Source organism: Pyrus communis, chromosome 12 (assembly GCF_041283825.1).
Source record: "Pyrus communis isolate YQ-2024b chromosome 12, ASM4128382v1, whole genome shotgun sequence".
Classification (NCBI taxonomy): Eukaryota; Viridiplantae; Streptophyta; class Magnoliopsida; order Rosales; family Rosaceae; genus Pyrus; species Pyrus communis.
The window spans coordinates 3,517,682-3,544,910 of NC_142576.1; the positions used below are offsets into that span (position 1 = coordinate 3,517,682).

The window sequence follows — 27,229 nt, forward strand, 5'->3', positions numbered from 1 at the left end:
GGGCCTGAAGTTAACTTGAATTACGGCGCTCTGCCATTGGGCTTTGTTTGAAGGTCCAGGCATGTCGGGTTCTCAATTGTGGGATTCTTATGCCTATTTGAAGATGGAATTGGCCCATATTTACTTTCAGATGATCAAAAGCGTTTTTGACGATGCTGGACAAAAAAAATATTGTTAATAAAAATGCATAACGAACAAAAGTTTCATTAGTTTGACCAACTTATTGTACGTTTGCTTTTGCATTTCGCTTGCGTATCTACTTATACTAGCATATGAAATCATTATACAAATTCTTTAACAAGATATCGCACTTCACGTGTCATCATCAGTCTGATTCATTAACGTCCATCTTTTGCATTTCACTTCTGCACTTATGTAGTTAGCATCTTAAATTAGTATCGCCCCGCTTCCTTTAACATACTAGTACACACCACGTTATACTATTATGGTCAAATAGATTTACGATGATCACAAAAATCTACGCAGTTCCTTGCAGTGAAAATAACAACTAAGTAAAATACATAAAGCGGTGATTTTTATTCTGTATTTCGTTTCAAAAACCAAGTTTTACATAGATCAGTTTGACACTATGTACACTATGATCAACTAACTGCAGAAAAGTTTAACCTACATTTCTTCTAGTAGTTCAGATACATAGGAGGCCTTGCCATTCTTCTAGCACTCCCATGCTTCCTAACGGAGACCCACCATTTAATGGCGGCACGAAGCTTGCACCAGCATGCCTTGGGTTTCCGTCTAGTCCCTGCGTTATGTACAAAAGCAGGAAGAGGGAAATGTGCGGCTTCTGCTTCGCTACCTGAAGTGAAGTAGAAGCCGCCTGTTTGTCCCCATATTGGGTTTGCAGGAGACCAAGTTGATGCTTGGACCTGGAAAAGGTTTTCTGTCCCTAAATGACCGGTTGGGAGATTTGGCGCTTGGAAAACACCGAGAGGCGGCCAACTGCTTTCTTCATTGTAGATGACGGAGTTAAAGTCCTCCATCGAAAAGCTGTTGCTTCGGAGTTGCATTGGTTGGCTTTGTGCTAGAGAAACCATTAACTGATTGCTGCTGCCTTCTGCTTGGTAGGCACATGAGGTTGAAGCTGATCCATGGTTGAAACCTAGTTGTATTGGGAGTTCATCTGTGAAAAATTACTTGGTTTTCAGTTACTTGGAAAACCACACGTAAGGCAGAACATGCCATAATGTTAAGATTTCAGAGAGACGGACCAACAGATACTACCAATCAACGACGATACCATCCCTAAGCTGCATTTTATTTTATCAGGTTTCCGATGTGGGACTTTACATTCGTCAGCGTATTATACCTTATGCACAAAGTAACATTTACCTTGATGTGTGAACTGAAATTGAATTTGTTGCAGATCAGGGTTTGGACTGGTGAATTGCTCAGCTTGTGGACATGGCAAGGGCCTCGAAAGGCCAAATATAGTTGAAGAATCGACAGGGATCAAATCTCTTACATTTTGATAAGCATGCTGCTTCAGAGTTTCCACCAGCATCTGCAACAAACATAACCAGGGAACTCATAAGTTTCTTTACCCCTAAGGAATTTTCTAAAGTTTGCTCCATCAATCATGCAACAGTTCTTTGTCTTCGGAACGAAGTTATAGCAACCGAAAAATGAAGGCAGATCAAGAACAGCCGTGGGAGATTAGAAAATGCAAAGGAGCTCGAAAATGCATAGTACGCGTACCTTCTGATGCGCGTCGAGTTCATCCAGAGAACAGAACCGGCCATTGATTATTGCCCCTTCAAGCCTGTGGATGGAATTGAACATGAGACTTACATCGTGCTCAGCTCCATGATAGGCATAGCACTTATGGTCATCCAACTTACAGGTCATAGCATGCTCTATGATTGTTTCCCATATCTTGGTCGAGATCCCACCGAAAGCCTACATTTTCGCAGCAGAAAATTAGACAGATACAGATTAAACTACGGGCATAAACTACAGTAGGCACACTGCTCAGCAGAACAAATGGTTCTCTTACATTTCGTAGTGAGGATACATCTCTCATGTACAACTGCAGGAACTCCTCCACTGTGCTGATTCCATTCTTGCACAGTCTCTTATGGAAGGCTCCATCTTTCGCTATCTTTTCCAGGCGCCATATTTCGTCGTTTAGGTTTGGAGGGTAGTGCTTCTTATACACTGAATCAACATTTTCTATGTCAGTTTCATTTAGTTCAATGCCAAAATTGTCTATATTTTAGTAAAGATCAAAGAGTAGTGAGTTAAGTTTTCGTGAACTTACATTCTCCACGGTGATCTTTAACCACAAACGGTTCACTTCTAGCTTCTCTAATTCGTACTTCACTCGAAGATTTGGCCACAGCTCGAGCTGCTAGTCTGAACGTTCGGCTTCTTATCCAGCTCGAGTTGTCAGTAAACATAACATCACCAACAGAACCAGCTCCCTCTCTTAGTGTAACATGTATCTCGCCCGTCACTAATGGCCTCTTGCCATCCCTTGCGCGAACAATGTAGTTGTTGAATTCTCGTTCGGTCCAATCCTCTTGATCATCAGACCCGAACTCACCATTCACGACAAGAAGTTCAAGCTTCAGCAAAGATAGGGGACCGGAACGGACTATAGCACCGGTACTGGCATCGACTAGTTCAATTTGAAGAGGCTCGCCATTCTCTGCTTCCACCCTACCGCCTGTGAATATGGTTCCTGCCAGCTTGTTGACAAAACGCAACTGCAAGCCACTTCCTCCAGAAGTACTCCCACTTTCCAGCGACGGCCTGGATACGCTGCGTGTTTATCATGTAGATTATATCAGCAATTGGAAGCTTTGATGACTAAGAAAAAATTATAAGACCTTCGTTATTTCACAGAAAACAAACATTTGATCTAAAAGATAACCTTGGAGATGACATGAGGAAGGGACGAATACCGCGCTCCACCTCCTCTCGCACCTACACACGACAAAGATACATGAACAATGAACTCAAGAAACCTCACCAGGAAACGATTTCGAACAAATTCAAGTTCTAAATGTTAAAAAACAGCGTTTAAACAGGCAAACATGTGTTCTTGCTTTCTATCACAAGAGGGCTAATGAAACCAAACCTAACAGTCAATCCTAGTTTTCATGTTAGCAGCTACTCAACCCATCTTCTTAATCGAAGTCATTAAAATCGAGGAAACAAAGCAAAATCAAACCTTAAACCTCTATGTTACTACAGAATTATACACTAAAACTACGACGGAATGCTTTCTTAAGCCTCAAGTTTGAGCTCAGATTCATTCGTGTAGACAAGAACGGAGATTTGGACTTACAATTCTCCGTAAGAAGCTTTCCCACTCGCGTTCATTCAGCGTGGCGTCTCTCATCACATCCCTAACAACACTGCACAACAAGCATCACAAAAACCCGAAAGTCAAAAAAACGAATTCAATCAACCAAAAAGCACCAAACTTTCACTCAAACTAAACCACTCACTTCCTAAAAGTAGGCCTCCTTTTGGATTCTGGAACCGGAAACTCGAAGTCCTCGCTTCCCGGGTCGCGAAAATGCCTCTTGGGGACCATCAAAAACCCGCCCGAAAACAGCAGCTGGCAGCTAGTTTAATTTAGTTGAGTATCTGAAAAGCACACAAGATTTCGAACAGCAGCTAGCTTCTGTGTCCTTAAATATATAATCTTGGTCTGACCTTTTGATTGCAGAAGGTACAAGGAAGGTTCTTCGTACAAACCATAAACACGCCAAACCTTGAAAGTCAAGGCAAAGATTAGCTCACGCTCTAAACTAAAAAGAACCCAACATTTGTATTAAGATATTATTAATTTTAGGTAGCACCAAAGTTGCATCGACTTTTATGTTAGGTTTGATCGATGACTGTCTGTATTGTTTTGTCTCATTTTTTTTTAAGGAAAAAGAGAAAAGAACAAATATTTTCAAGATTCTCAGGCATTGGAATTTCAGCTAGATGACTAATCAAACGCGTCCTGATTGAAAAGTACTAAAAAAATCACAGTATATTCCAATAGATCCAGGACAGAAAGCTCTCTGTGTGTGTGTGACCGGATTTAGAGAGAGGAGAGATTTTTCCGTGTTCACGAAACACGACCCGGTACATTTTTTTCAAGTGTCCCTCCTGAAGAAAGTTGGGGGAAACAGGTGATGTGGAGCACGTGTACGTGTAATCATTGAATTTCACATGTGATTCAACTTACTTTGATATTATGAAGAAAATTAGGGTTTTTACGTAAAAATAATTTGCAATATAAGGAGTAACCAATTTCTTATAAACTCTTGAATGGTCTAGTCTCTCGCCGACATGAGACTTTGTCCTCACATTCTCACACCTCCAATTGTATTATGACGTATAATGTTCCGGATCCTATTCTAGATACATTGAAAAATTTCTTGAAAGAGTGAGAGCGAGTTCACGTGAATAGAGACAAAACAAAGAACAAAGCGTGTTTAGAGTACTATTAGATGGTACGAAGGTTGAAAGAAGTTGCAGAAATTACAAATTTTCCACAAGTACGCGTTTGTTTATCATTCTTAATGGTGAAGGAAGCAAGATGTGGCACTTTAAGCAGAACCCCATTTCTCAGAATTTGACCTGAAATTTCATGTCAACTTCGACGCAAAACCCACAAGATAGAACTACTCTGATACATCGATAACATGTCAACAAGTCGCGTTATTCAAATATTAGTCAATGTTATTGACAACTTATCGAAACCATATCTGACACCTTGAAATTATAATTATCTGCATGCAGCTTCCACTAACATCAGTATGTCACAATCTTTCTGTCTCACATGTAAAGGGTTGATTTTTATTGCGAGCAGAAAGCAGAAAAGAGAAGCAAAAGATTATAAAAAACTGAGTCATTGAGTGAGGCTGTTGAGGCTTGAAAGGTTGTTCACTTGATTGACTTGGTGGTTGGTGGAGCTTGCACGATGCAGGTTCTGCGAAACTCTCCGGGAATCTGGTTTTCCGGGAAGGTTCTGGGAATGTATGTGTAACTGGAGCCGAAGACTTACCTTTCCCCAAGTCGTCCCCGGACCCAGGGAGACTTTTATATGTAATGTTCAGAGTTCTGATGCGAGCAAAGCATCAATTTTGACTAATCACTTTTTTAATGCTCCTAATCACAAGAAGTTATGTTACTGATTTGATACTTTTGAATAATCAAATTTATAATTAACAAACTCAAATATTCTAAAAGAATATGATATAAAAAAACATTCTAAAAGAAAGATAATATAAAAAAAGAAAAATCAAATACAACAAGTTAATTAGAGCAATGTGCGTAGTTTTACACTAAAATTCAAATTTTCTTTATCATCATAGTAGATTATAGTAATGTAGTTATTGTTTGTCACAAAACAAATCAAATATAAAAAAACGTTTATTTAAAATTATTTTTAAAATGACTAAAAACATTTTTAGAGGAAATGTTTTTAAATTCACAAGGTGATCATGTGCTGTTTCAAGATTTGCTTTTATTTTTAGTAATGATTGATTCTAAAAATATTTTCACTAAAAACTCTTTTAATCATTTAAAAAGTTATTTTGGAAGTGAATAACTGAAATTGCTTAAAAATATTTTAAAAATCAAGCTTGAATTAAAATGCAAGTGAATCCTTAAAAAATCACTTAAAACTTAAAAGTGTTTCCTATAACATCAATTATGTGTTTCGTGCATGAAGCATTTAAGTATTTTTAGAACCTAAAAACATTTTTGCTAAAAACAATTTCATTCATTTTAAAAGTATTTCTAAACGAGTCATCAAAGCACTTTGAAACGAGCTTAAAGATTATTTTGTGGTTTAACATTTAATTATCAAAATTAATCAAATGTTGTTAGGCAAAACTCAGAAGACATATCAAATCATGAAGAAAATAAAAATCCACTAGCTTCAATATTACTTCAAAAAAAGAGCTTCAGAAAAATAGAGTTTAAAACCAAAACAAACAAAAAAGGAAGAAGCTTTTCTCAGTTCGTACCTGTGCAAATTTTCCCACCAAATTGAAAACCCAGACACCAATTGCTACCAACAGCAATGGCGTCTCCTACGCCGGACGCAGCGACCCTTTTAATCCTCTTGGCAGCCATTGACATGGGCACCAACTCCTTCAAGCTGCTCAAAATCTGAGCATACCCAGACGGCAAATTCTTCACCATCGACCAATTCAAAGAGCCGGTGGTTCTCGGCTCTCGGCCGCGACACCACCTCATCGTCATCAACACCAACCCCTTTTGCCCTCTCGCACCACTCCCACCTCCTTGCTCTCGAATCCCTAAAAAAGTTTCAGAAAATCCTGAAATCCTACAAAATCAGCAAAACCCTGTCCGCTGCGTCGCGACCGCTGCCGTGCGAGAAGCCGTGAACAAAGCCGAGTTCTTGGAATGCGTGAGGGAGGAGGTGGGTTTGGAGGTCGATGCGCTGCCCGGTGAGGAGGAAGCTCGGCTGGTTTATCTGGGTATGCTTTAGTTTCTGCCGATATATGAGAAATTGGTGCTGGGTGTGGATATCGGAGGTGGGTCTACTGAGTTCGCGATTGGAAAGGAAGGAAATGTCGTTTTGGGGGCTTCGTTGAAGCTGGGGCATGTTAATTTGACCCAAAAGTTTGGGGGCAGTGAAGGGAATGCTGAAATTATGAGGGACCATATCATGTTGGTGATTCAGGAATCTGGGTTGGTTGAAAAGATTCAATCTTGCGGCTTTGAAGTCGTTGTGGGGTCTTCCGGTACGATCAAGGCTGTTGAGAAGGCGGTCCCTTTCGGGTATAGCAATGTGAGCAATATGCTGCAGGTGGGCAATTTGGTTTCTTTTGGGGATGGCAAGAGGGCTTGGAAGCTGAGCAGAGGAGAGGTGAAGGGTGTTGTGGGGAGTTTGTGCGGCGGAGGAGAGCCGGAGAGGGTTAGGAAGGAGAAGTTTTTTAAAAGGCCGTCGGAGTTTATGGTTGCAGGGGCAGTGCTGTTGGAGGAGATATTTGAGGTGCTTGGAATTGAGGAGATGGAGGTTTCTGGTTATGCATTGGCAGAAGGGGTGGTTGCAGAGAGTTTGGCAAAGGGTAATGAGGGTTAAGATTTGAATGCCAATAGAAATGGTCGTCTATCATGCGGCTTACGATGAGGTTTAATGGCAAGAAGATGATGAGGGCTGCTGCACAGTGTGCTGGCATTGCTAAGGTATATTCAAATTGAATTGAGTATCTTGTTTCCTAACGTACGTTTGTGAGATAGACAGAAACTAGTTCTGGATCAATTTATTGATGCTTGATACCAACTTAAATTTAGTGTAAGGATCAGTCAAAATGTAGTGTGATGTTGGGGATATTTATGTATTCTATTGTATATTCTTCATTAAATTGGGTATGGAGAAGAATTGTATTGCGACGTCCAGTGTTTTTGAGTAGATGTTTTTGCAGGAAACGTTTGAAGCTTTGAGAAAATGTGACCACCTTACTAGCATTCAAGTTGCTGCCTCCGGTGACGCCAAGGATCTTGAATATCTTGAAGCTGCATGTGTGCTCCACAATATTGGGATTTCCGTGGGCAAAAAGGGTTACGATAAGCATTCTTATTCTATCATAACGGTAATGATTTTCCCTCTTCCTAATTCATTTACTGTGCATTGAAAATAAAACTTCAAGTTCACTTATTGATCTTAATCTTGATGAGCTAAATCATTTGTGTAGAACGGCAATCATCTTCATGGTTATGGTACTGAGGAGGTCAAGCCGTCAAGGTATGTCAAGTGTTTATTTGTGTGCTATGTCTTGGTGCATACCCTGTATTCTCTACAGTGATGATCAATTAGTGAATCTGCAGCTGATAGCACTACTTCCAAAACACCACATGAAGAACTTACCAAACTTTTACCATGTATCCTTCAAGGAGTTTCCAGAACAGGTAGCATTTTATCTGAATATATACAATACTATGACAACTACAATTATTTGTGTTTTTATGTTTATTTTTGCGTTCTTTCTCTTTTCTGTCAGGTCAAAAAAGAAATTCAGGTTTCTGTCTGCAATTATCTGTACATCTGCTGCACTACAACAACATCGACTCATAGGTTTCCAACATATGGAGATCTCGCATTCTCATGAAGGTTTTAGACTGGTAATCTCCAATCTGGTTTTCAATTGAACATTTCTCGAATAAAATTGGAGGTTTTTTTCTTTGCATTTGTAGAATGTTTTTTTAGAACTACACAGGAGTCGAACATATCCTGTACTATTAACTTTGCTGTAGTATTTGTGTTGTTCTTTTAAAGAAAATTATCAATATTTGTATTTGTATACAACTTCTTGTGCTGAATGAGTAAAGAAGGCCTTGGTTTTCAATTGATGGTGTGAAGCAGAACTGTGAACTTTCATCTTAGATTCTGCAGTTAAGCACACAATTAGACTGGTGAGAATATCGTAGTGGTATGGTCGTCAACATAGCAGTGCATTTTAATTAATTATCACATACGCCTGCTCGGACTGTGTGCTTTTCATTACCACAGAATGTGCAGACACTGCAGAGGCTATAAGACTTGATACCAAAGATTTCATCTTATGGCTTATCGATTAACTTAAACCTTGAATGCTGCTTAATGTGATTAACTAAAGCAATTTCTTTTCTTGAGTTTGGCTAACTGTAGCATTGACCTTGGGATTGTTTTCAGACATGCAGTAGCGTAAAAGATCAAAATTATCCACCTGGCATTGTCCAGACTCTAGCTGAGGATATTGGAGATGAACTAAGGCAAGAGTTAGCGCACTTTAAAATGGTAATTTTCTTAATCTTCCCGTTTATATTAAAATTTTCAAATCGGAATGAAAGGGGTTCCTCATGTTCAGCTGGTCCCATAGAAGCCAAAGCCTTCGGCTTTCTGTAAAATGCTCGTTTGGGTGAGGGCTCAGGATTGCTTGTTTTTAATTCCAGGGTTTCTCTGAATTTGAAAAGTTCTCAATCCTGGCTCAGGACGAAGGCTGGCGGCATGCTTAACACATGCAATATTTTCATAACAGATGGACTTGTTTTTGTTGGCTTCAGGTATTTCAGGAAGAATTGTACATTGTCGTTCCTTCAAGTGCTTCAGCATGATCTGAGAGAGAAATGTATCGGCAGAAATGGTGTTTCGTGATGTCCTGAGAAAGTTCATATACTCCTTAAGCTCGGCCTAATCAAGGTCCATACCGTCTCCCTAGATCATAGAACCGTTTATTCGTTTTGATGTGCAGTTTCATATTTGATTAGTGGCATAAACAGTATACGCCTTACAATATTAGTAATCGGATAGTAGATCGCACTTTTAATGGAGTACAGGCGTTGAAGCCATGGAAGGACAAAGCGCGTTGCCCAGGTGGAAGGATATCCCTTATGAACCATTGACACAGAGCTCGTGGGCTGAACTTGTGTCGATGGAGACTCATGTTGCCAACTGACGCGGGTTCTTTTGAAAGTCTGAAAGAGAGCACTTGCCGGAGAATTGGGAGGTAACCATACTCGATCATGAAACCCGTGAATTGGGAGGTAACCAACTGACGCGGTTCTAATGAAACTCGTGAATCGTGTTCTTCAGTTTCTGCCAATTCACAAGGATATGAAATACGATGAGTCGGGTTTACCATCCTCCCTCATTAAAATTTATTTTCTTAAGCAATCTCATAATTCAGTTTTTCGGTTTTCTGTTGTTTCCTTAATCTTCACAATGCGACTCCATGGAGTGGCAGCCTAGCATGAGAGTGGTGTAGATGATCTAGAGGCCATTTCAGATGTTTATGTATGAAGAGGTTCTGTTGTTTCCTTAATCTTCACAATTACTAAACGCTGTCGTTTTTTATTTCCAATTTATTGCCATGATAGAATTTAAGAAAACTAACGAAAATTCCAAAAAAAAACCTTTAGTTTTTAATGAAAAATGACAAATAAAGGTGTAGTGAATAGTATTAAGGAATAGTAAAAATGTGGTTTTTCGTTAAAAATGAACAGTACCGAGAGTGTTTCGTTAAAATTCTCTAAAATTTATCATACACATCAATTCCCAGATGGGCAATGTCTTAAAATGTAAAGTGTCCGTTGTGTGGTTCCAAGGGCCAAACATGATTGAATAGTGAAGTGAATACCAAACCATAGTGTGGGAAATTAATAGGAACATACCCGAATTCGAGATCCTCTCTGGATCTTGCAATTTGAAGCTGATGGACCGAGAAATCTTCATTTTAAATCCTATGGCCCTTGTTAGTCCTTCTCATTTTTACCTCACACAAATCAAGAGTCCGAATCTCTCTCCATTTATTGGATGGTACAAATTTCTCTATCTATTGGCTCTGGACTTTGAGATCTAAAGAGGATCTAAACCCAACCCACCCAAACCCAATTTGTGACAGGAATCCATTGATAGACATTGGGTACCTTTCAAGCTGAGTCCACGACATAATGTGAGACCTATCTCTACCGTAAATGTTGGTGAGTGGTAGGATTCAATATCGCACGTTCGAAAGAATAACAATATCTTGGAATGGTGTGAAAGTTTCGAATACACTTTTTGTTGAGAGCATGAATTTCACGTCGAGAAATGAAAGTTTTGCCTAATAATGTATATGATCATGAATCTCTCCCTCTTATTACTAATTGATTTTTGAACGAATGTTCACTTTCTAATATAATATCAAAGATTCAAAGCAGACTATTCATGTGTTGAACCTAGTGTCCAATGTGTGGCATTATGTGAGTCTAACATGTGAAAAACGTTACATGTATTGGGTGACATGGAGGGGTATGTATTGTTCTATCCATGGACTTTTAACAATTAGTAACAAAATGCCCACTACTACGGCTAGTTTGGAAATACTTTTAAAATGATTGAAAACGTTTTTAGAGAAAATGATTTTGGATTCCAAAGGTACTTGGAGTGTTTTTTTTCAAGAAACACTAGTTTTGTGCTTATTCCAATAAGCACTTATGTTTTTTCAAGATTTACTTGCATTTTTACTAAAAAATTTGTTCTAAAAACATTTTCAGCCATTTAAAAGTACTTCCAAACGACCTCTAAGACAAAGTCCACAAAGTGGGCGATTTGTAGGAGGAAATTAGCACAAGGTCAATGTTGATACCGTGGGCAGAAGACATCATTCAGTACAACTTTAGAGGCAAGTTTTGCCCATAAGCTCTTAAAAGTGAGTTTCGTCTATGAGCGTAAGGAGTCAAGTTGGGAGTAAATCTCAAACTAAAATACTTCAACTGAGCTCTGAACCGGACAAAATCTTACAATCGGTGATAGGACAAGTTTTTCTCCTGAACTGAGTTCAATTAATGGGTAAATTATGCTATTTCTCCAATCCAACATAAGTTGAAGATATTTGATCATATTACAACCATCCAAGTTGCATCCTTGTCCTTAAGCTATGGTGGAACTAATTTTGTTTTCCAATCTGCAATCATGATACAATTTACAATGCACATTGAGCAGTAACAAGTAGAAAGTAGTAGGGTTCATCACTATACATCACATCATTAGCATATCTTCTAGGGCCATTTGTCTTGTCCCGGATTAAAAGTAAACGGCAAAAATTTTAATTATTTTGTTCTGAAATTAGAACCGAACTCAATGACGTTTTTGGATTTATATAACCGATCCTATTTAATAGGAAAATACTTTGTTATTGTTGTTTGTTTGTTTTGAAATTAACATTTATAGGTTCATAGTTCGGAGATGAGTGATTTAGACTATTAAGAGAAGGAGAGAGATAAATTTAAACACTTGGTTTAGGTAAAGTGTGTCGATCAGATTGACAAATAAGGATTATAAAATTTAAAATGAGTAGTCTAAATTAATCAGTCTGTCATGTTCAAACTGCAAGATCTGGAAAAAATCTTGAAATGACAGTGACTAAGGTGGTGCATGACAACATGAACTGGGGCTCGCTAGATATAAGTATGGTAAAATGGAATAGACAGCTTAACAAATTAAGGAGGTGGATTGTCTGCCCTTCTATTTTTATACTCTCCATTCCTTTCTGTTTGTGTGGTCACCGTAAAACCACGTTAACATTTTATATTCCTATTACTTTTTATTTTATTATTTCTAAAAAATATTAATATAAAATATTAATGTAGCTTCATCGTGACCACACATCACAGAAAAACTTGAAAAAATTATGAAAATAAAAGGGCAGACAACCCACTCCTTGACAAAATGTTTAGATTTGTGCAGTAAGAATTACTATCATGCATCAAATCCAAACCTCCACCACCAATTGGTTAGGTCATCTCAGCTCCGCCTTTTGTTTTCTTTATGTAAAAGATTCATAAATCTCATAATTTTCCTTTTGACTACACGTGAAAAGTTTGGTAAATGACACCTATATATGTCTCGGATAATTCTGCAGAACTCATCGATATTGCAGGTCTTGTAGTCATGCACGACGTGGATAACACATATCTTTGTCAACCACGAACTTGATCAACTATAGCATAATTAAAGATAATAAGAAGGTTGTTTTATTTTTAAAAGGCGACCAGCTAGCAGCTTCGTTACAACAGTTTATATTTTTTAGGCGAAAATTTTTATAGAGGCATTTCAGCGTATGTTTCATCAGCATCAAGAATATGTTTCATCAGCATCAAGAATCGAACCGAGAATGTGTCATGTAGAAGACGGGCCTAGAAGTTATCCCTAACCATTGAGTTAAGGTATTAGATTAATGTTGTAATCTTGTACTTATTCCACTTGACTCCTTTTAGTTAAAATTCTAATAGAAAGTAAGTGAGAAGCGAGTTCAATTACGAAAAACTAAGATGAACAAATACTTAAGATAGTCATCATACATAAGTGGACAAAGATGAATATTGATCCCACAATGCATCAATAATTAAGAATCATACACTTGTGGACGACTGACTCAAATCGAGCTTGCGAGACAATACTAGTCGCCCATACAAACATTTCCTTGGGCAATTGTCTCATCCTGACTATTCCTACACATGAAATCGTCCAGTTTTCTATCTTTTGATGTTCGATCTTAACTATGACTGTTGTGTAATTGAGATATTTGACAAAATGCCTCAAAGATGATAAAACAACAAGTAATACTTGGAAGACTAAATTTGTAAACTAAATGACATAGAAGATAATAATTAAATTACTTAAGCGTTAATAAACATGCTCGTTCCTATTAGTGATACATTATTTAATTTATAAATTTTATCTACAAATTTAATCTATCCAACGTTATCCTAAAACAAGATATGAAACTACGAACAACTAGCCAAAGTACCATGCGAACTTTGTCCCGTTTTGAAAAAGGACATCTTGAGGATCCGTCACTAGGGTTTTTATGGGTGCGAAGTTGTATTTTCCACTTGTTTTATACAGGCATGCATCGGTACGTGTACAGTGTACTTGACGTGTCAACTGGTCAAGTATGGTCCATCAACGCTATATAGCATAGCTCTTGCCCTCGGTACACGTGTCAGCATGTGGCTTCAGAGATCTCGGGGCCTCGTCCCAATGCCGAAATAGATGGTGTTATCCATACTTATTTCATCCTTTTTACACACTTTTATCAATTTATATAATTTGTTTCACTGCAAATCATTCGATTTGAGAATTAAAAATTAAAAATTAAAAAATATGAAAAACGTAAAAATAAATGTGTAAATAATACCGAAAAGACGAAAAATGAATGTATGACTTCTTTTTATTATTTTTTGAATAAAAACATGCTGCATGCAATTGTTGTTGTTTTCTGCAGACTGCAAACTGCAAACGCATAACCGTGAAACTGAATTTCCAGAATTGTCACTAAAGGCCTAAGGTCACGTTCCCAATCAATTAGGTAAAAGTGCAGGCGATGGCACGATGCAATGAACCGTCGTGCAAACTGGGATGCCAGACCTTTTTAATAGTTTTCATATCATCACTTTTACTCAGGGGTATAGTTAAACTAAGGATTGTCGTCCAACTCGGATTTGAGAGGGTTTTAAAATTCTAATGTAGTCAATTAAAAGATTTTAAAGGATTTTAGAATCCATTCAAATCTAGGTGTATTCAATTAAAGGATTTTAGAATCCTTTAAAATCTAGGTGTAGTCAATTAAAATTTTTTAAAGCATTAAAATTCATCCAAATCTAAGTGTATTAAAAAAAAAAATTAAAATTTTGAAGGATTTCAATAAGTTGTGGATTTTGTGGGATTTAAGAGCCAAAAATATATATAACTGAGACTAAAAAGAATCCAACCTCACGTAAGATAATTAAGAGCTTAGGACTTTTGTGGCTAACTCAGGGCTTTATATAAAGGGGCTAAATACCCTTACAAGTAGTCGAGGGAAAAATAGTGCTCTTATAATCCACATCAAATATATTAGATCACTGAACCACTAAATCCCTTTCAAAATATAATTTTACATCATCATACTGGTTTTTGTTCATTCCCCAATTTGAGCGTTAATAGAACTTCCATGTGAATCATAACTGACACACCCCGTCCGAAATCAAGGCGTGCTAGCCGTCACGCCTTGATTTCGGTCAGGGTGTTTCAGTTTGGTATCAGAGCCAATCCTTGGTCGGATGTGTGCCGACGAGGATGTCGGGTCTTTAAGGGAGGTGGATTGTGAGATCCCACATCGCCAAGGAGAATGGATCATGTGATCCTTATATGTATATTCTCATCTCTATCTAGCACGAGGCCTTTTGGGAGCTCACTGGCTTCAGATTCCATGGGAAGTCCGAATTTAAGCGAGTAGTGCACGAGAGCACTCCTATGATGGGTGATCCACTGGGAAGTTTTCGTCTGAGTTTCCAGAAACAAAACTATGAGGGCGTGGTCGGAGCCCAAAACGGACAATAAATGCTAAGGCAATCCAGTACCGACAAAAGATTCCAAATCTAATACACTTGTAATTTATGTTTTAGTACACATAAAAGTAATTATTTAGAGTCTTAGAAACCAACATCTTGATTAGCCAATTATATCGACTTGTTTATGTTATAATGTTTTATTTTCTTGGATTTTATATTTGTAGTTTGCTAATAATTGAAGTTTATTTGGAAGTCAACTTATGCAGTTGCCCAGCACCTGTATCATGCACGATCCAATGTCCATGCTGAAGTCCAATAAGCAAGGATGTAGTCCCACGCAACTCCATGCCCTTTCATACAACCCCATCAAAAACATTTGTTCGATAAGTGCAAAAACGATTTGTTGCTCAAGTCATTAAAAACATTTACAAATACATTTGTAATTCTAAATTGGATTTTACGATTGTCAGGCGTTGACCAACCAAAAATAGATAAAAATATTGAGAATTCTCTCTTTATAGGTCATGACCTTCATCGTGGACCATTAATAAAATGATGAGTGCTAAAACAACCAATTTAGACTCGTTTTTACACCAGTTGAGTCTAACTCGAATTGTTTTGAAAATCAAATGTAAGAACCGGATGATTTTACGCCAGGCGGAGTAGTGGGATCGTAGATAACAATCCCAAAACTCTAAAATGCCCTTGGTTCTAATCTCGTTTCGTTCCCTGCCAAGGAGGGCAGCACCCACCAACGCAGCCAGTGCATTTGGACAGAACTTGGTTGCTGAAAAAATCAGCAGCAGTTCCTACTTCTTATCAATCACAGATGAATATATGTCAAATTTGAATTAAAAAATCAATTATTTTGACATATGTCGATCTACGATTGATGAGAAGCAGGAACCGTCACTGATTTTTCAGCAGCCAATTTTTGTTCGGTGCATTTAAGCAGCTCACCTGCCTTTTAGAGAGAGAAAAGATCCGTTAGCGACTCCACAGTACAATGGAAAGCATTTCTTGCCATTTTCGGGAAACAAATCCGGTGGGCCATCCCGTACTGTATCAGTGCCTTCTGATTTTCCATTTTCTTTTTCTTTTAAAATATTTTACCTCTTCATCTATTTATTTAATTTTGTGCAGCAAGTTTTCCTTTCTATATATATATATATATATGTACACATTTTGGGAGGTAAAACAAGGAAGCTCCGCGGCAGAGTTTGCAGAGAGAAATAACGGGTAAGCTTCTCCAGGCACTGTTTGGTTGCTGAGAAAATTGAAGAAAACAAAAGAAAATTCCGAGTGTTTGTTTTTCTTTTTTTTCCTCATATGTTTTTCTTCTTGTGTTGTTAGAAAAATAAACGTTTGAGCTGATTAAAATAGTTTGTTGTTTTTGGGATTTTTCTTCCTATATATGGTCAATGCTTAATGTTTGTGACATGTTTATGTGATTTTTATATATGTAAAACTAAATTATGCGTTATATTTGCGTGTTCATATGTTTGTGGTTTTATAAGTAAATGTTTTTCTGAATGTCTAACGCTAGTTCAGCTGCAATTTGTTATAATTTTTTCTTATTGTTGTTCCATTTAATTAGCTAACAGAAGACTTGGCGCAAAACCAAGCGCAGTGGCGTTCTAAGATTCATACAGCCGACCACAGTTGGTGGGATAAGATTTTTTTGTTGTTGTTATTCCATTTAATTGCTGTTTATTTGACTAATTTCGAGTCTTTTTCGTGCATTTTCTTCAATTATTTGTGCCTCATGCTCTCTCATGGTGATGCATTTGTAGTAATTTTTTGTATACACATGTAAGATTGCTTCCTTCTGTGTAAAGTATTCATTTTTTTGAAGTCTTTCGTTATCCCCTTTTTTTTGTAAATGGAAACTGAATTGAACTTCCTAGTTGATATGTGCAAATTGTTCTTCCTTAACTGAGTTTGAGTATTAACCGTCTGGCTGTTATTTCATCACAGCGTTCGAGTATTGATTACTTAGGTAGCACTGGTTTTGTTACTTGCAACTGAATGATCTATAAGAGACAGAGAGTAAGTTGTTGGGTCTCCCTTGGCTTAGAATGTAAGGAAAACTAATGAAAAGTCCAAAAAAAACTTTAGTTTTAATGAAAAATGACAAATAAAGGTGTAGTGAATAGTACTAGGAAAAGGCAAAAATGTGGTTTTTCGTTAAAAGTGAACAGTACCGGGAGTGTTTCGTTAAAACTCCCTAGAATGTATCTATTGAATCAAGAATGTGATACGCGTTCAGTAATTCGCTTACTATTTCAAACTAATTTTGGTTCAGTTTCTGAGAAGCATCACTTCATTCTGGCATGGGGTTGGAGGAAAGAGTTGACAGACATAACAAGCAAGGCAAAGTTAATCAGACATCAACCATTTGCAAGCATGCTTTTTCTGACCTGACGCATATTACTCCGTTGGTATTCGTATACCTCTTGAAAGAGTGCTATTTCCATGGTAAGAGTGTTTTGCTCTCGATCACTAATTTCACCGTTTTTAAGCATGATTATGTTGTGACAAGGAACTTGATCCTAGCTTGTTGATGTGCCTTTGATCATGTTAGTGGTGTACCACATTGTGGTCAATGACTCAGTCTCAAATTAATCCTTCAAGTGTGTATTACACCGTTTTTCAAAATCCTGCTGCGTGTTTCCAGTCATCTAACCGTTTAACAAAACTTATGCCCCAAGTCATTTCCATACACGGGCAAGATAGAACCTGTCATAGTGTTGATAGAACCAACTGTTCACTCTTACGATCTAATAATTTGAAAGGCACTCGGCCCTCATGAGTGATGAAATACTTCCGTCCTGTGTTTGGATTACCCTTAGAGATCCAGGATGAATTTTTAAAGTATGCTGCAGTCCAATCCCGCAGAAGTTTACTCGTATCTATGCTACTTTTTTTAGGTTGCAAATTGAACTGAGTTTGGGTAAAAGATCTTATTTTCTCAGCTTTTCTGCATGTACCTTGGAAGTAATGTTTCTTTTCTGCTTGTTTGTTTCCAATTGAAACATGTAATAGGCACATGTAAGGCAACTAAGAAGTTCCGAGCTCTTCAAGACCAGGTTTATCTAGTACTACGCAATGATCCCCAACCTGGACCAGCTACTTTTGTTATTCAGTGCCTCTATGTTTTGCCTATATTTGATTTATACTGTGAAGGGTTCAGTCATTTGATTATATCTGGTCTTCTCCATTTCCTAAAAAAGGAAACATGCTCGGGGGACTCTGTGGAAACAAAAGACCTCGCTGCCCAGTTATTTCTCGATATTGTTGGGGGCTCTGTCAACCATGAGGGGAGGATAATTGAGAAGATACTTGAAGTTTATGGTGTTCAGTTTGTAAACATTGATAGAGTAATGTGCCTGAATGCAAAGAATAATTGCAGATTTGACAATGCAAAAGAGTTTGTTGAGCAATATATATTTGGATTGATAGCGTCTCAATCATATATGACCGCGGTTACTTTGTTAGAGCACTTCTCTATCCGCCAGTCTGGCCAATCGTTTCTCCTTCGTATGATAGAAAGCGGTCAATTGAAAGCAGCAGAAAAGTGGGCAACATTCATGGGAAAGCCAATGTTGTGTATTCTTGTCCGGGAGTACTTCGGCAGAAACATGCTAAAAAATGCTTATGACATTATACAAAAAAACAATCTCCGACATGAATTTCCTGATGTTTATCATAAGTACAAAGAGAGGTAATTTATTATGTTCATATTTCTGCGTGGTATCAAATTAATTTCTTTTCTCCTTTTCTTTTCCTTCAATAAATTCTATTTGTTAGTCTTGAATACTTATTTTTCTTAAAATAATAAGAGTTAATCATTAACTTTCAGCACTTTAAAGAAATTAGCAGAAAAAGGTTGCTGGGAAGTTGCAGAAGCAAGGACAAACAGTAATAGGCAACTTCTTGAATATTTGGTATGTAGCTTTTGGAAAAGATCATGTTTCCGAAATCCATATATGTATGCTTTCATGTGTGAATGTATGCTTGGTTGCATTCTTAGCTTTACGATTATAGTGATACGTGACTACTATTTAAATCAGTTATACTCTTTTGGTATCACAATTAATTTCTTTTCTTTATTTCGAAGGTTTACTTGGCAATGGAAGCTGGTTACTCAGAGAAGGTTGATGAGCTATGTGATCGATACTCGCTTGAAGGTTTCTTGAATGGAAAAGGTATAACTAACGTTACTTAAAACTGTCGTGTCATCATGCTTGCATTTATCCATACGGAATTATTTTTCTGGAGTTAGTGCAGTGAAGCTGTCAATCTTGGCAACCTTTCTTTAGCAGAACTAGTAGTTATGGTTTTTCTAGTAATTAAAGACAATGTATGAAGATAGCAATTCAAAGTTATGGATTTTATATAATTTTGTTTAATCTTTTATATAGTACCCAAGGCAAGTCTTCTCGAAAATCGCTATTTGCATCTCAATCAGTTGGTTATAGAGGGTGTTGTTTGGGTTGATGAAGCTGATGCCTTGCTTAATGCTACCTCTCACTTTGAGGGATGCAAAGTTGTGGGTCTTGATTGCGAATGGAAACCGAACTCTGTAAAAGGCAGCAAACCGAGCAAGGTAATTAGGTCATATTGATTTTCATTCTTTGCTAGACTTCAATTTTCTATTTTTTTACCTTTTGGCTTCTCATATTTCCAAATACTTGTTCGTAAAAACAATCTCATAGTCCACATGCTTTGTTTTGTTCAAGTGTTTTCTCCGCGTTTCAGGTTTCCATCATGCAAATTGCTTCTGAAAAAAAAGTTTTCGTCATAGACTTGATCAAGTTATTCGCTGACGTTCCTGATGTCCTGGATGACTGCTTAACTCGCATTCTGCAATCTCCTAGGATTCTGAAACTCGGTATGAGAAATTGTAATACAATAGGTGAATTAGAGCTTTCTTTACGATGTACATACATGAAATAAACTGGAAATTAAGCATGGCTGTGAATTATGCTCCTTGTAGGCTATAATTTTCAGTGTGATATGAAGCAGTTGGCTCATTCTTATGGAGAGTTAGAGTGTTTCAAACACTACGAAATGTTACTGGACATCCAGAATGTTTTCAAAGAACCTAGCGGTGGTCTCTCTGGGCTTGCAAAGGTAACAGAAGCACGAATTTGAACATACTACAATCTTTTCTTTGTCTCTGTTGATCTATCTTTTTGCATTCTAATGCTCATTACTGCATCAGAAAATACTGGGAGTTGGTTTGAACAAGACAAGAAGGAATAGCAATTGGGAGCAACGACCTTTGACACCCAATCAGGTAGTTTTTGTACATATTGAACTTTAACTACGTATAACTCGAATGAGGTATAAAATTGCTTTCGGAGCACAGCGAAGGGTTGAAATCCTCCTTCCATTGCGGAGTGAGGTATTACTCAATCGCGGTTGAAGTTTCAGGATCTGACACGATTTATTGGTTGAGCCACACATCCAGTTGTTTAGTTCAAATAAACTAGTGCCATATTCTTGTGCAGCTGGAGTATGCAGCTCTTGATGCAGCTGTTCTGATTCACATATTTCGCCACGTTCGCAATCATTCCCAGGCTGCCGAGGGAGGAAAACTCGAGTGGAAATCCTGCATCGTAAGTGCAGATACAAAAACTTACCCGATTGATTGTACTCATGCATGAACATTTCTTCATTAAACCATCTATATGTTGTATTAATAAACAGGTTTCCCACATGGATAACAAGAAGGCGAAGAAGGGGAGTCGAAAGGATTCATCAGAAGCTGAGACAATGGAAGAACAGCAACTTAATTAGCCCCGTCGCGTTTTCCCTTTGTCGTTGGATTAGTTTGTAATCACCTGTAAATTTATCCATTTGGTCAAATGAGATGGTGTTTAATCATAGATGATGGTCTAAATATTTCCGCATTTGCCTTTGGTTTTCAAAATTTAATCTCATCTACTGTGTGATATGCTAAGAGACTCATTTGCTTTGCCTTCGACCAGAAAATTCAAAATTGGTAGGCCGAATATGGTCCCTTGGGTCCATCTTCTGTGCAATTGTGCACGACTATATGATCTTCGTACTGCATTTTTGTCACTCTGCACGCTCTTGTTTAGTTACGTCCTTTTATTTTTATTTTTTTAATTTATTCAATTCAAAAATCGGAGATAAACTTAGACGTGTAAGTGAGAAAAGAGATGCCCAAAAAATCACTTTCCTTGTGCACATCCACAATAAGAAATTTTTGAGTTCGGCAAGTGGACCAGGTCACCCATTTGGTCACACAGCTGAGACCTTCCATGTATTTGGGTCTCCCTCGCTTATATGATGATCTCATCTCATAGTGTGGAGAAGGATTTGGATGGAACGGGTACACTACTATAATAACGTTTTATTCTAATGACACAATATTATGTGGAATCAAATTAATGTGACATTGTATTACTGGATTGAGACATTACCGTAACGGTGTACCCATCCATCTAAGTTGCTCTCCTCATTATATGTGGGCCGTAGGGGTGACGTGGTCTGGACCAAAGAATTTCTCATAAACAACCCAAAACAAAGCAACGATTTTTCAACCGATTGGGATTTGTAATGTGAAGGAAGTGGGGTGTGTAAACTATTTGTATCACTAATCTTGTTTAATATAACAAATCAATATTACTCTCCAGGGGCAGGACAGTAATAACGTTTAACCATCTAAATTTACTTAGGTTGGCCAACAAAAATCCAACCGGAAGTTCAACCATCTTAACCACCCTTTAATATTTAAGAAGGCAAAAATAAAATCCTAATAATGCACATAATTAACCGGCTGTCTCGTAGTTTCTGAGCTATCTCCCTCTCTCTCTCTCTGGCGAAAAGATTCAAAGAGATCTTTTCAGAGAGGGAGAGAGATGATGGAGGAGATTCGATACCGCTCGTATGTAACTGCTGACTGCCGGAACAACCTAGAGATGGTGAACGTAAGGAGGTTAAGCGAAAACCAGACAATGTACACGGGGAGGTCACATTTTCATCCGTCATGGGATCCGAATCCCCCCATGAAAATACGACAATGCAGCGATCTTCAAATGCGGGTCGGGGGGACGAAGGTGAGGAAAGAGCGATCGTCGTCGACGAAGTCGTTGAAATTGTGGTGGAACGATCCGGAGATTAAGAGAAGAGGACGAGTGGCTAGGTATAAGTTGTATGGTGCCGAAGGGAAGGTCAAGAGGTCCTTGAAGAAAGGATACCGTTGGTTCAAGAAGAAATGTCTCGAGATTGTACGTACCATTTGAAACACTTTGATCGGTTTCAAGACATTGAAAGCTCAAATGTTTAAGTTTTTCATTCAATTCGTGTACGGATGGTGTACGTACATACGGCGTTCTACGCTGTACAAGTTTTTCATGATTGCAAAATTTGCATGGATGCAATGGAAAAGTTGTACCCTTTTGAGATTCAACCTTCTCACCTAATTTATGACCAAAAAAAATCCCTTTAATTTGTTTAAAATTTGTAATATATTGTTGAATAACTGATGTCTTGTTGTATCTTATTGATTTCCATACCGTATTAGCTTTTTTATACCTTTTTTTTTTCTTTTTCCAAAAGTGATTTCCGCACACAATTTTACTTTCTATGCAGTATGTGCACTCAGGCTCATGCTTATATATGACTTCTGGATCACATAAATAGACAAATCAAGGGATAATTTTAAATCGAGTGTGCATAAAAAGAAAACGATTGAGAAAGAATCATTTTCTTTGTTTTATAGAATTTGGATTGAAATAGTGAAACAAAAATTACCAAACACAAATAAACGGATTTGATTACACTACTTACACGTATTTAATATCATTATTATTTCGATGGTTAGATGTTGGTTGTATTAAATATATATATTCACATAAATTATTCTGACTGTCAGATGATGATTATATTAATTACATGAATTATTCAAAATTAAGAAAAAAAAGTGTACAGAAATCACTAGGGCCTACAAAATTTTATGAAAAAAATGACCCACTCTGCTTTTAATTGGGCCTTTTGAAGGCTCATAATCCTGTACAAAGCCGTGATCCACATGCGACAGTCCACTACAGCTAACGGCATCGTTTCCCGCTTCTCGCCGTTCCCTATATAATCGACCGCCGGCAAATTTTTAGGTTTCAAAGCAAATTTGGCGCGGGAGATTAAGCAGGCCTTCAATTCCAATCAACCAGAGAGATTAATCAACAGAAGGAAGGAAGAAGAATGGACGGTCACGATCTGGAAGTGGAGAAGGCTCGATTGCTGAGCTTAGCTCTCGATTCCGGGTTCGATGAAGAATCGGCGAACAAGTGCTTGGATCGTCTGGTCAATCTCTACGGTACTCATTTGCTCCTCCCCAAATCCCATTTCAGTTTCCGTAATTATTAATTTTTGTGAAATTCCTAATTTGAATAGAATAAAATAAATTATATGGGTGCATAATTTTGTGGGTTTTGTTTTTTGTTTAATTTAAGTGGGAAATCGAAGTGGGTTTTTTGAATTTTGAGATTTTGTGCTGTTTTGGTAGAAATGCGGTTGGATTATGCTGCAACAACAAGCATTTTTCTTAATTTCAAGTATTTATGCTGTTGGGTAATAATTTTCAGGTATAATTATGATTAGATTTTATCATTTTAGTAATTGTGATTAAAATTTCGACCAAATTACTGTTGGGTCATCATGTTCTTTGATCTTGTGTTTAGGTGACGATGGCCTGGATTTTATTACCGTGGAGCACTGCGGCGATGATTATCTCACGGCGCTGGCGGAATCTGTGCAAGACACGGAAGAATGGGATGATATACAAGCAATGGAATCTGAAGCTTGTGGAGCTTTGAGTAACATGTTTGGGAGAGACATTCCGAATGGAGTCGAAGCAGATAATGATGGAGACAATATCAACATGGTAGAAGATTCACCCGAACGTGAAGAATACCCAAATTTTATGGTGTTGGATTCTAGTGATAGTGAAGAATTAGAGTTTAGAACTCCAATGAGAAAAAAAGTTGGATCAAATCCCTCTTCAGTGGTAAGACCTAGTTCATTGTTAGTCTCATGGCTATATCGTCTTTAATGTTTGAGGAACTATAATTTTCAAGATAGTGAAGTTGTTTGTTTGTGTTGAAGGATTGCAAAAGCACCATTAGTCGAGATTCAGTTCCAACAATTTCTAGTAAGAAGCAGTGCACCCGAATGTCAAAAGATGAAGTGAAAACTCTCGGTTATGAAGAATTACAGGCTTTGGATGATGCTGAGCTGGCCAATGTTGTAATATTTGGTAATAGGGTATTTCGACCCTTGCAGCATCAAGCATGTAAAGCGGCTATGGAAAAGCGAGATTGCTTTATCCTAATGCCTACCGGAGGGGGCAAAAGCTTGTGTTACCAGGTTTCTTCTCTTACGGCTATAACTGCAACACTTTGCTTAGTTGATCTGTTTGTAATCTTGAAATTTGTTATGATTCATGACTTGTTTGGCTAGTTCAACATTGGAAAGGTTTCTTCAAGTCACTGATTTTATTTATATTTTGGTGTTTTGCACAGCTTCCAGCGACCCTGAAACCAGGTGTGACAATTGTCGTATCTCCACTGCTTTCCCTTATTCAGGATCAGATAGTAACACTGAACCTCAAATTCGGTGTACCAGCAACTTTTTTGAATTCTCAACAAACTGCTTCCCAAGCAGCGGCTGTCCTCCAAGAGCTAAGGTAAGGTTTTTTTGTTTTCTTCTCTGTTCTGTGGACAATAAATAAGGAACTTTTCTTGTTCTTTAAGCAGAAAGTTTCTCCTTACAAATTTCACTTATACCTTATTTACAACCGACAAGAACTTGTTTGTGGGGGGTTGCATGCGTAATTGTTATTTTCTTAAGATATGCTTTTGATTGTTTCTTCCAGCAATTTGATTCCAATAATAATTTTTCACACACCATGTGATTATTATTGTTAAATTTATATCTTAGATTATTTGATTACCTGATGATTCGTCTGTTATGTTTCATTTTCTTGTTTCCAGGAAAGCTAAACCATCATGCAAGCTTTTGTATGTGACTCCCGAGAGAGTTGTTGGTAACCCTACTTTTCTTGATGCCCTGAAATGCCTGCATTCAAAGGTGAGGTTTCTAAGGTTACTGACTATTGTACTGTTACCATGAATGGTTGCATTAGATTTTAAAAACTTTTATGTATCAAACTTAGATAGTGCTTGGACTAAATCACAGGGGCAGCTAGCAGGATTTGTTGTGGACGAAGCACACTGTGTAAGGTATGTCCTGTGTTTCGTTACTTGTATGCATGTTTGTTTTGGTTATAGTTGAATTCTTTCCAGCATTATCAGGAGAGTTTTAGCTTGGGGGCTGTCCACCTTCCGGTGGGTAGCTAAAGTGGTTAGGTCATATTACAAATGTCTGGTGTTTGGATCACTACTTTTTAGTGTTCTTAAACAAACCACATCAAGTTATGCCACTGTTATTAAACCATCTAATAAGAGTGTTTTGGTAATAATTCTTTTATATTCTTCATCATGCTTCACAGCCAATGGGGACATGATTTCCGTCCAGATTACAGGGGATTAGGATGTCTTAAGCAGATATTCCGTGATGTTCCAGTGATGGCATTAACTGCCACAGCAACTCATTCTGTTCGTGAGGTAGGATGATTTTCAGAATGAATTTGTTTCTGCTGTATGTTACGAAGTAAAAATGTTTGTATGGATGCATTGCAGGACATTTTAAAAGCTTTAAGAATTCCACATGCTCTTGTCCTCGAAAGAAGTTTTGACAGGCCCAACTTGAAATATGAAGTCATTGGTAAGACCAAGGAATCACAGAAGCAGCTTGGAGAGCTACTGAGGAGTCGTTTCCAAAACCAGTCCGGAATTGTATACTGCCTTTCAAAAAGTGAATGTGTTGAGGTATCCAAATTTTTGAATGAAAAATTTAAGATCAAGACAGCATATTATCATGCTGGGATTGCTGCTCGCCAAAGAGTTGCTGTGCAAAAGAAATGGTACACAGGAGAGGTTCAAATCGTATGCGCCACAATTGCTTTTGGGATGGGAATTGACAAACCGGATGTTGTAAGTCCAATTAACCTTTGCATTTTCTTTCTCCGACTCTTTTATGTAATTTTGAAAGTACTGATCTGGTCATTTGGAAACCTGCATTCTCTTTTCCTTTTGTCTAGCGTTTTGTCATCCACAATACGATATCCAAATCAGTAGAAAGCTATTATCAAGAATCTGGAAGGGCTGGTAGAGATGATCTTCCTGCAGTATGCATTGTTCTATACCAGAAGAAGGATTTTAGCCGGGTTGTATGCATGTTACGTAACGGTCAAGGATGTAAGAGCCAAAGTTTCAAGACATCTATGGCTCAAGCTCAGAAAATGCAAGAGTACTGTGAATTAAAGGTTAGAAACTTCAAACAATCAAGTGATTAATTCGTAACGAAAGACGTATAATCTAGCTTTTTTATATAATTATGTGTACTTACAGAAAATGTGGTTGGTTTCTTTGGTTTGATGATTTTTTAGACTCAATGCCGGAGACAAATGCTACTCAAACACTTTGGAGAGTCTTTTGACGAAAATGCCTGCAAGTATGGTTCCAATCCTTGTGATAACTGTGTCAAGGCTTCCTCTCGAAGATGAATGCTTTCTGTCACGTGATGAAGGAGATAGAGAGAGCGATGATTATCCCGGGTGTATGTAAGTTATTCTCCGAGGGCAATGCTTTATTATTTGACCTCGGGCGAGTTCAATTATTACTCTGCCAACCTTATATCTTGTCACATCGACTTGGTTTTCTAGTAGTCAAAGGAAAATGAATTAAGATTTTGATTAAATCTAAGATCTATGATTAAGACTAAGATCTAAAAAACCATAAAGAATTAGTTAACAAATGGTACATGCAATCATTAGTGATTAACAGATTGTTTACGTGCTGCAAAATAGTTAGCATTAGCAAACCTCATTAGAGTCTACTAGATTATGACATGTTAACAACCCTACATAATGTGTTTCATGTGGGACTTATTCTGTGTGCACGTCATTCCCATCTAAGCTCTCTTATGCCAATTTGGGGTTGTTGTGTTGTTTTTCAAAACAACTTCTGCTATGATGTGAGAATAAAGAGCGGTGAAAAACAGTTTAGTGTTCAGTAAATTATAGTACTGAAAGAGCTTTAGCAAAATAAAGATGGGAGGTGAGATTGTCAATATAAAACTTACCTGCCTCCAATGAAAAAAAAAACAATTTTTTATATTTACTAAACACAATTAAGGCCCTAACTTTTTTTAAAAAGCTGTTTTTAAGAACATGTAAGCAATCCCAAACTAGTCTTTAATCACCTATTCTCTATCTAGGTATTCGCGTTTTAAACTAATCATGCAACATTATATGAAAAAATTAAAATACATGACAATCCTG

General features: G+C 37.6%; 3 protein-coding genes and 1 pseudogene across 11 annotated transcripts; 3 read left to right on the top strand and 1 right to left on the bottom strand.

The window, feature by feature from the left end:
• Positions 1 to 518: 518 nt before the first annotated feature.
• On the bottom strand, positions 519 to 3,638 carry LOC137745311 (calmodulin-binding protein 60 B). Of its 2 annotated transcripts, XM_068485249.2 has the most exons (8): positions 3,474 to 3,638; positions 3,311 to 3,380; positions 2,894 to 2,946; positions 2,279 to 2,781; positions 2,015 to 2,175; positions 1,717 to 1,917; positions 1,351 to 1,522; positions 519 to 1,141 (listed from the first exon to the last, which is right to left on the bottom strand). In XM_068485249.2, the coding sequence occupies exons 1-8, from the start codon at positions 3,560 to 3,562 to the stop codon at positions 639 to 641; spliced, it is 1,752 nt and encodes a 583-aa protein (XP_068341350.2). In that variant the 5' UTR covers positions 3,563 to 3,638; the 3' UTR covers positions 519 to 638. The 2 variants fall into 2 exon arrangements, with proteins under 2 accessions (XP_068341350.2, XP_088537818.1); XM_088681692.1 differs by lacking the exon at positions 2,894 to 2,946 and having other exon boundaries at positions 3,474 to 3,615.
• Positions 3,639 to 5,908: 2,270 nt separating this feature from the next.
• On the top strand, positions 5,909 to 9,800 carry LOC137745810 (uncharacterized; annotated as a pseudogene). Its single transcript, XR_015954556.1, has 8 exons — positions 5,909 to 7,185; positions 7,425 to 7,592; positions 7,695 to 7,744; positions 7,817 to 7,908; positions 8,001 to 8,121; positions 8,672 to 8,776; positions 9,043 to 9,178; positions 9,316 to 9,800. The product of XR_015954556.1 is annotated as an uncharacterized LOC137745810 (transcript).
• Positions 9,801 to 15,500: 5,700 nt separating this feature from the next.
• Positions 15,501 to 20,731, top strand: LOC137746296 (uncharacterized). 6 transcript variants are annotated; one of them, XM_088682049.1, is made up of 13 exons: positions 15,501 to 15,838; positions 15,937 to 16,032; positions 16,771 to 16,842; positions 17,099 to 17,271; positions 18,027 to 18,517; positions 18,656 to 18,740; positions 18,914 to 19,001; positions 19,218 to 19,402; positions 19,555 to 19,687; positions 19,793 to 19,929; positions 20,021 to 20,095; positions 20,310 to 20,417; positions 20,509 to 20,731. In XM_088682049.1, exons 4-13 carry the CDS (start codon positions 17,269 to 17,271, stop codon positions 20,596 to 20,598), a joined length of 1,395 nt encoding a protein of 464 aa, XP_088538175.1. In that variant the 5' UTR covers positions 15,501 to 15,838; positions 15,937 to 16,032; positions 16,771 to 16,842; positions 17,099 to 17,268; the 3' UTR covers positions 20,599 to 20,731. The 6 variants fall into 6 exon arrangements, with proteins under 6 accessions (XP_088538175.1, XP_088538170.1, XP_088538171.1 ...); XM_088682047.1 differs by lacking the exon at positions 15,501 to 15,838 and adding an exon at positions 17,839 to 17,882 and having other exon boundaries at positions 15,952 to 16,032; XM_088682044.1 differs by lacking the exon at positions 15,501 to 15,838 and having other exon boundaries at positions 15,917 to 16,032; positions 17,839 to 18,517.
• A 2,083-nt stretch (positions 20,732 to 22,814) lies between these two features.
• On the top strand, positions 22,815 to 26,646 carry RECQI1 (RECQ helicase l1). Of its 2 annotated transcripts, none has more exons than XM_068486053.2 (10): positions 22,815 to 23,143; positions 23,508 to 23,833; positions 23,932 to 24,192; positions 24,348 to 24,511; positions 24,819 to 24,915; positions 25,024 to 25,067; positions 25,337 to 25,451; positions 25,527 to 25,880; positions 25,988 to 26,212; positions 26,336 to 26,646. In XM_068486053.2, exons 1-10 carry the CDS (start codon positions 23,029 to 23,031, stop codon positions 26,450 to 26,452), a joined length of 1,818 nt encoding a protein of 605 aa, XP_068342154.1. In that variant the 5' UTR covers positions 22,815 to 23,028; the 3' UTR covers positions 26,453 to 26,646. The 2 variants fall into 2 exon arrangements, with proteins under 2 accessions (XP_068342154.1, XP_088537527.1); XM_088681401.1 differs by lacking the exon at positions 22,815 to 23,143 and adding an exon at positions 23,272 to 23,411.
• Positions 26,647 to 27,229: the final 583 nt, after the last annotated feature.

Excerpts from the sequence above, each read along its gene's own strand:
- LOC137745311 (XM_068485249.2), bottom strand. The coding sequence starts at position 3,562 with ATGGTCCCCAAGAGGCATTTTCGCGACCCGGGAAGCGAGGACTTCGAG. Across the intron at positions 3,381-3,473 it reads AGGAGGCCTACTTTTAGGAA|TGTTGTTAGGGATGTGATGA; the intron begins GTGAGTGGTTTA and ends CTTGTTGTGCAG. Across the intron at positions 1,142-1,350 it reads ATTTCAGTTCACACATCAAG|ATGAACTCCCAATACAACTA; the intron begins GTAAATGTTACT and ends AATTTTTCACAG.
- LOC137746296 (XM_088682044.1), top strand. The coding sequence starts at position 17,127 with ATGGGGTTGGAGGAAAGAGTTGACAGACATAACAAGCAAGGCAAAGTT. Across the intron at positions 17,272-17,838 it reads GAAAGAGTGCTATTTCCATG|GCACATGTAAGGCAACTAAG; the intron begins GTAAGAGTGTTT and ends AACATGTAATAG. Across the intron at positions 19,688-19,792 it reads TCCTAGGATTCTGAAACTCG|GCTATAATTTTCAGTGTGAT; the intron begins GTATGAGAAATT and ends TGCTCCTTGTAG.
- RECQI1 (XM_068486053.2), top strand. The coding sequence starts at position 23,029 with ATGGACGGTCACGATCTGGAAGTGGAGAAGGCTCGATTGCTGAGCTTA. Across the intron at positions 24,916-25,023 it reads TGAAATGCCTGCATTCAAAG|GGGCAGCTAGCAGGATTTGT; the intron begins GTGAGGTTTCTA and ends ACTAAATCACAG. Across the intron at positions 25,068-25,336 it reads GACGAAGCACACTGTGTAAG|CCAATGGGGACATGATTTCC; the intron begins GTATGTCCTGTG and ends CATGCTTCACAG.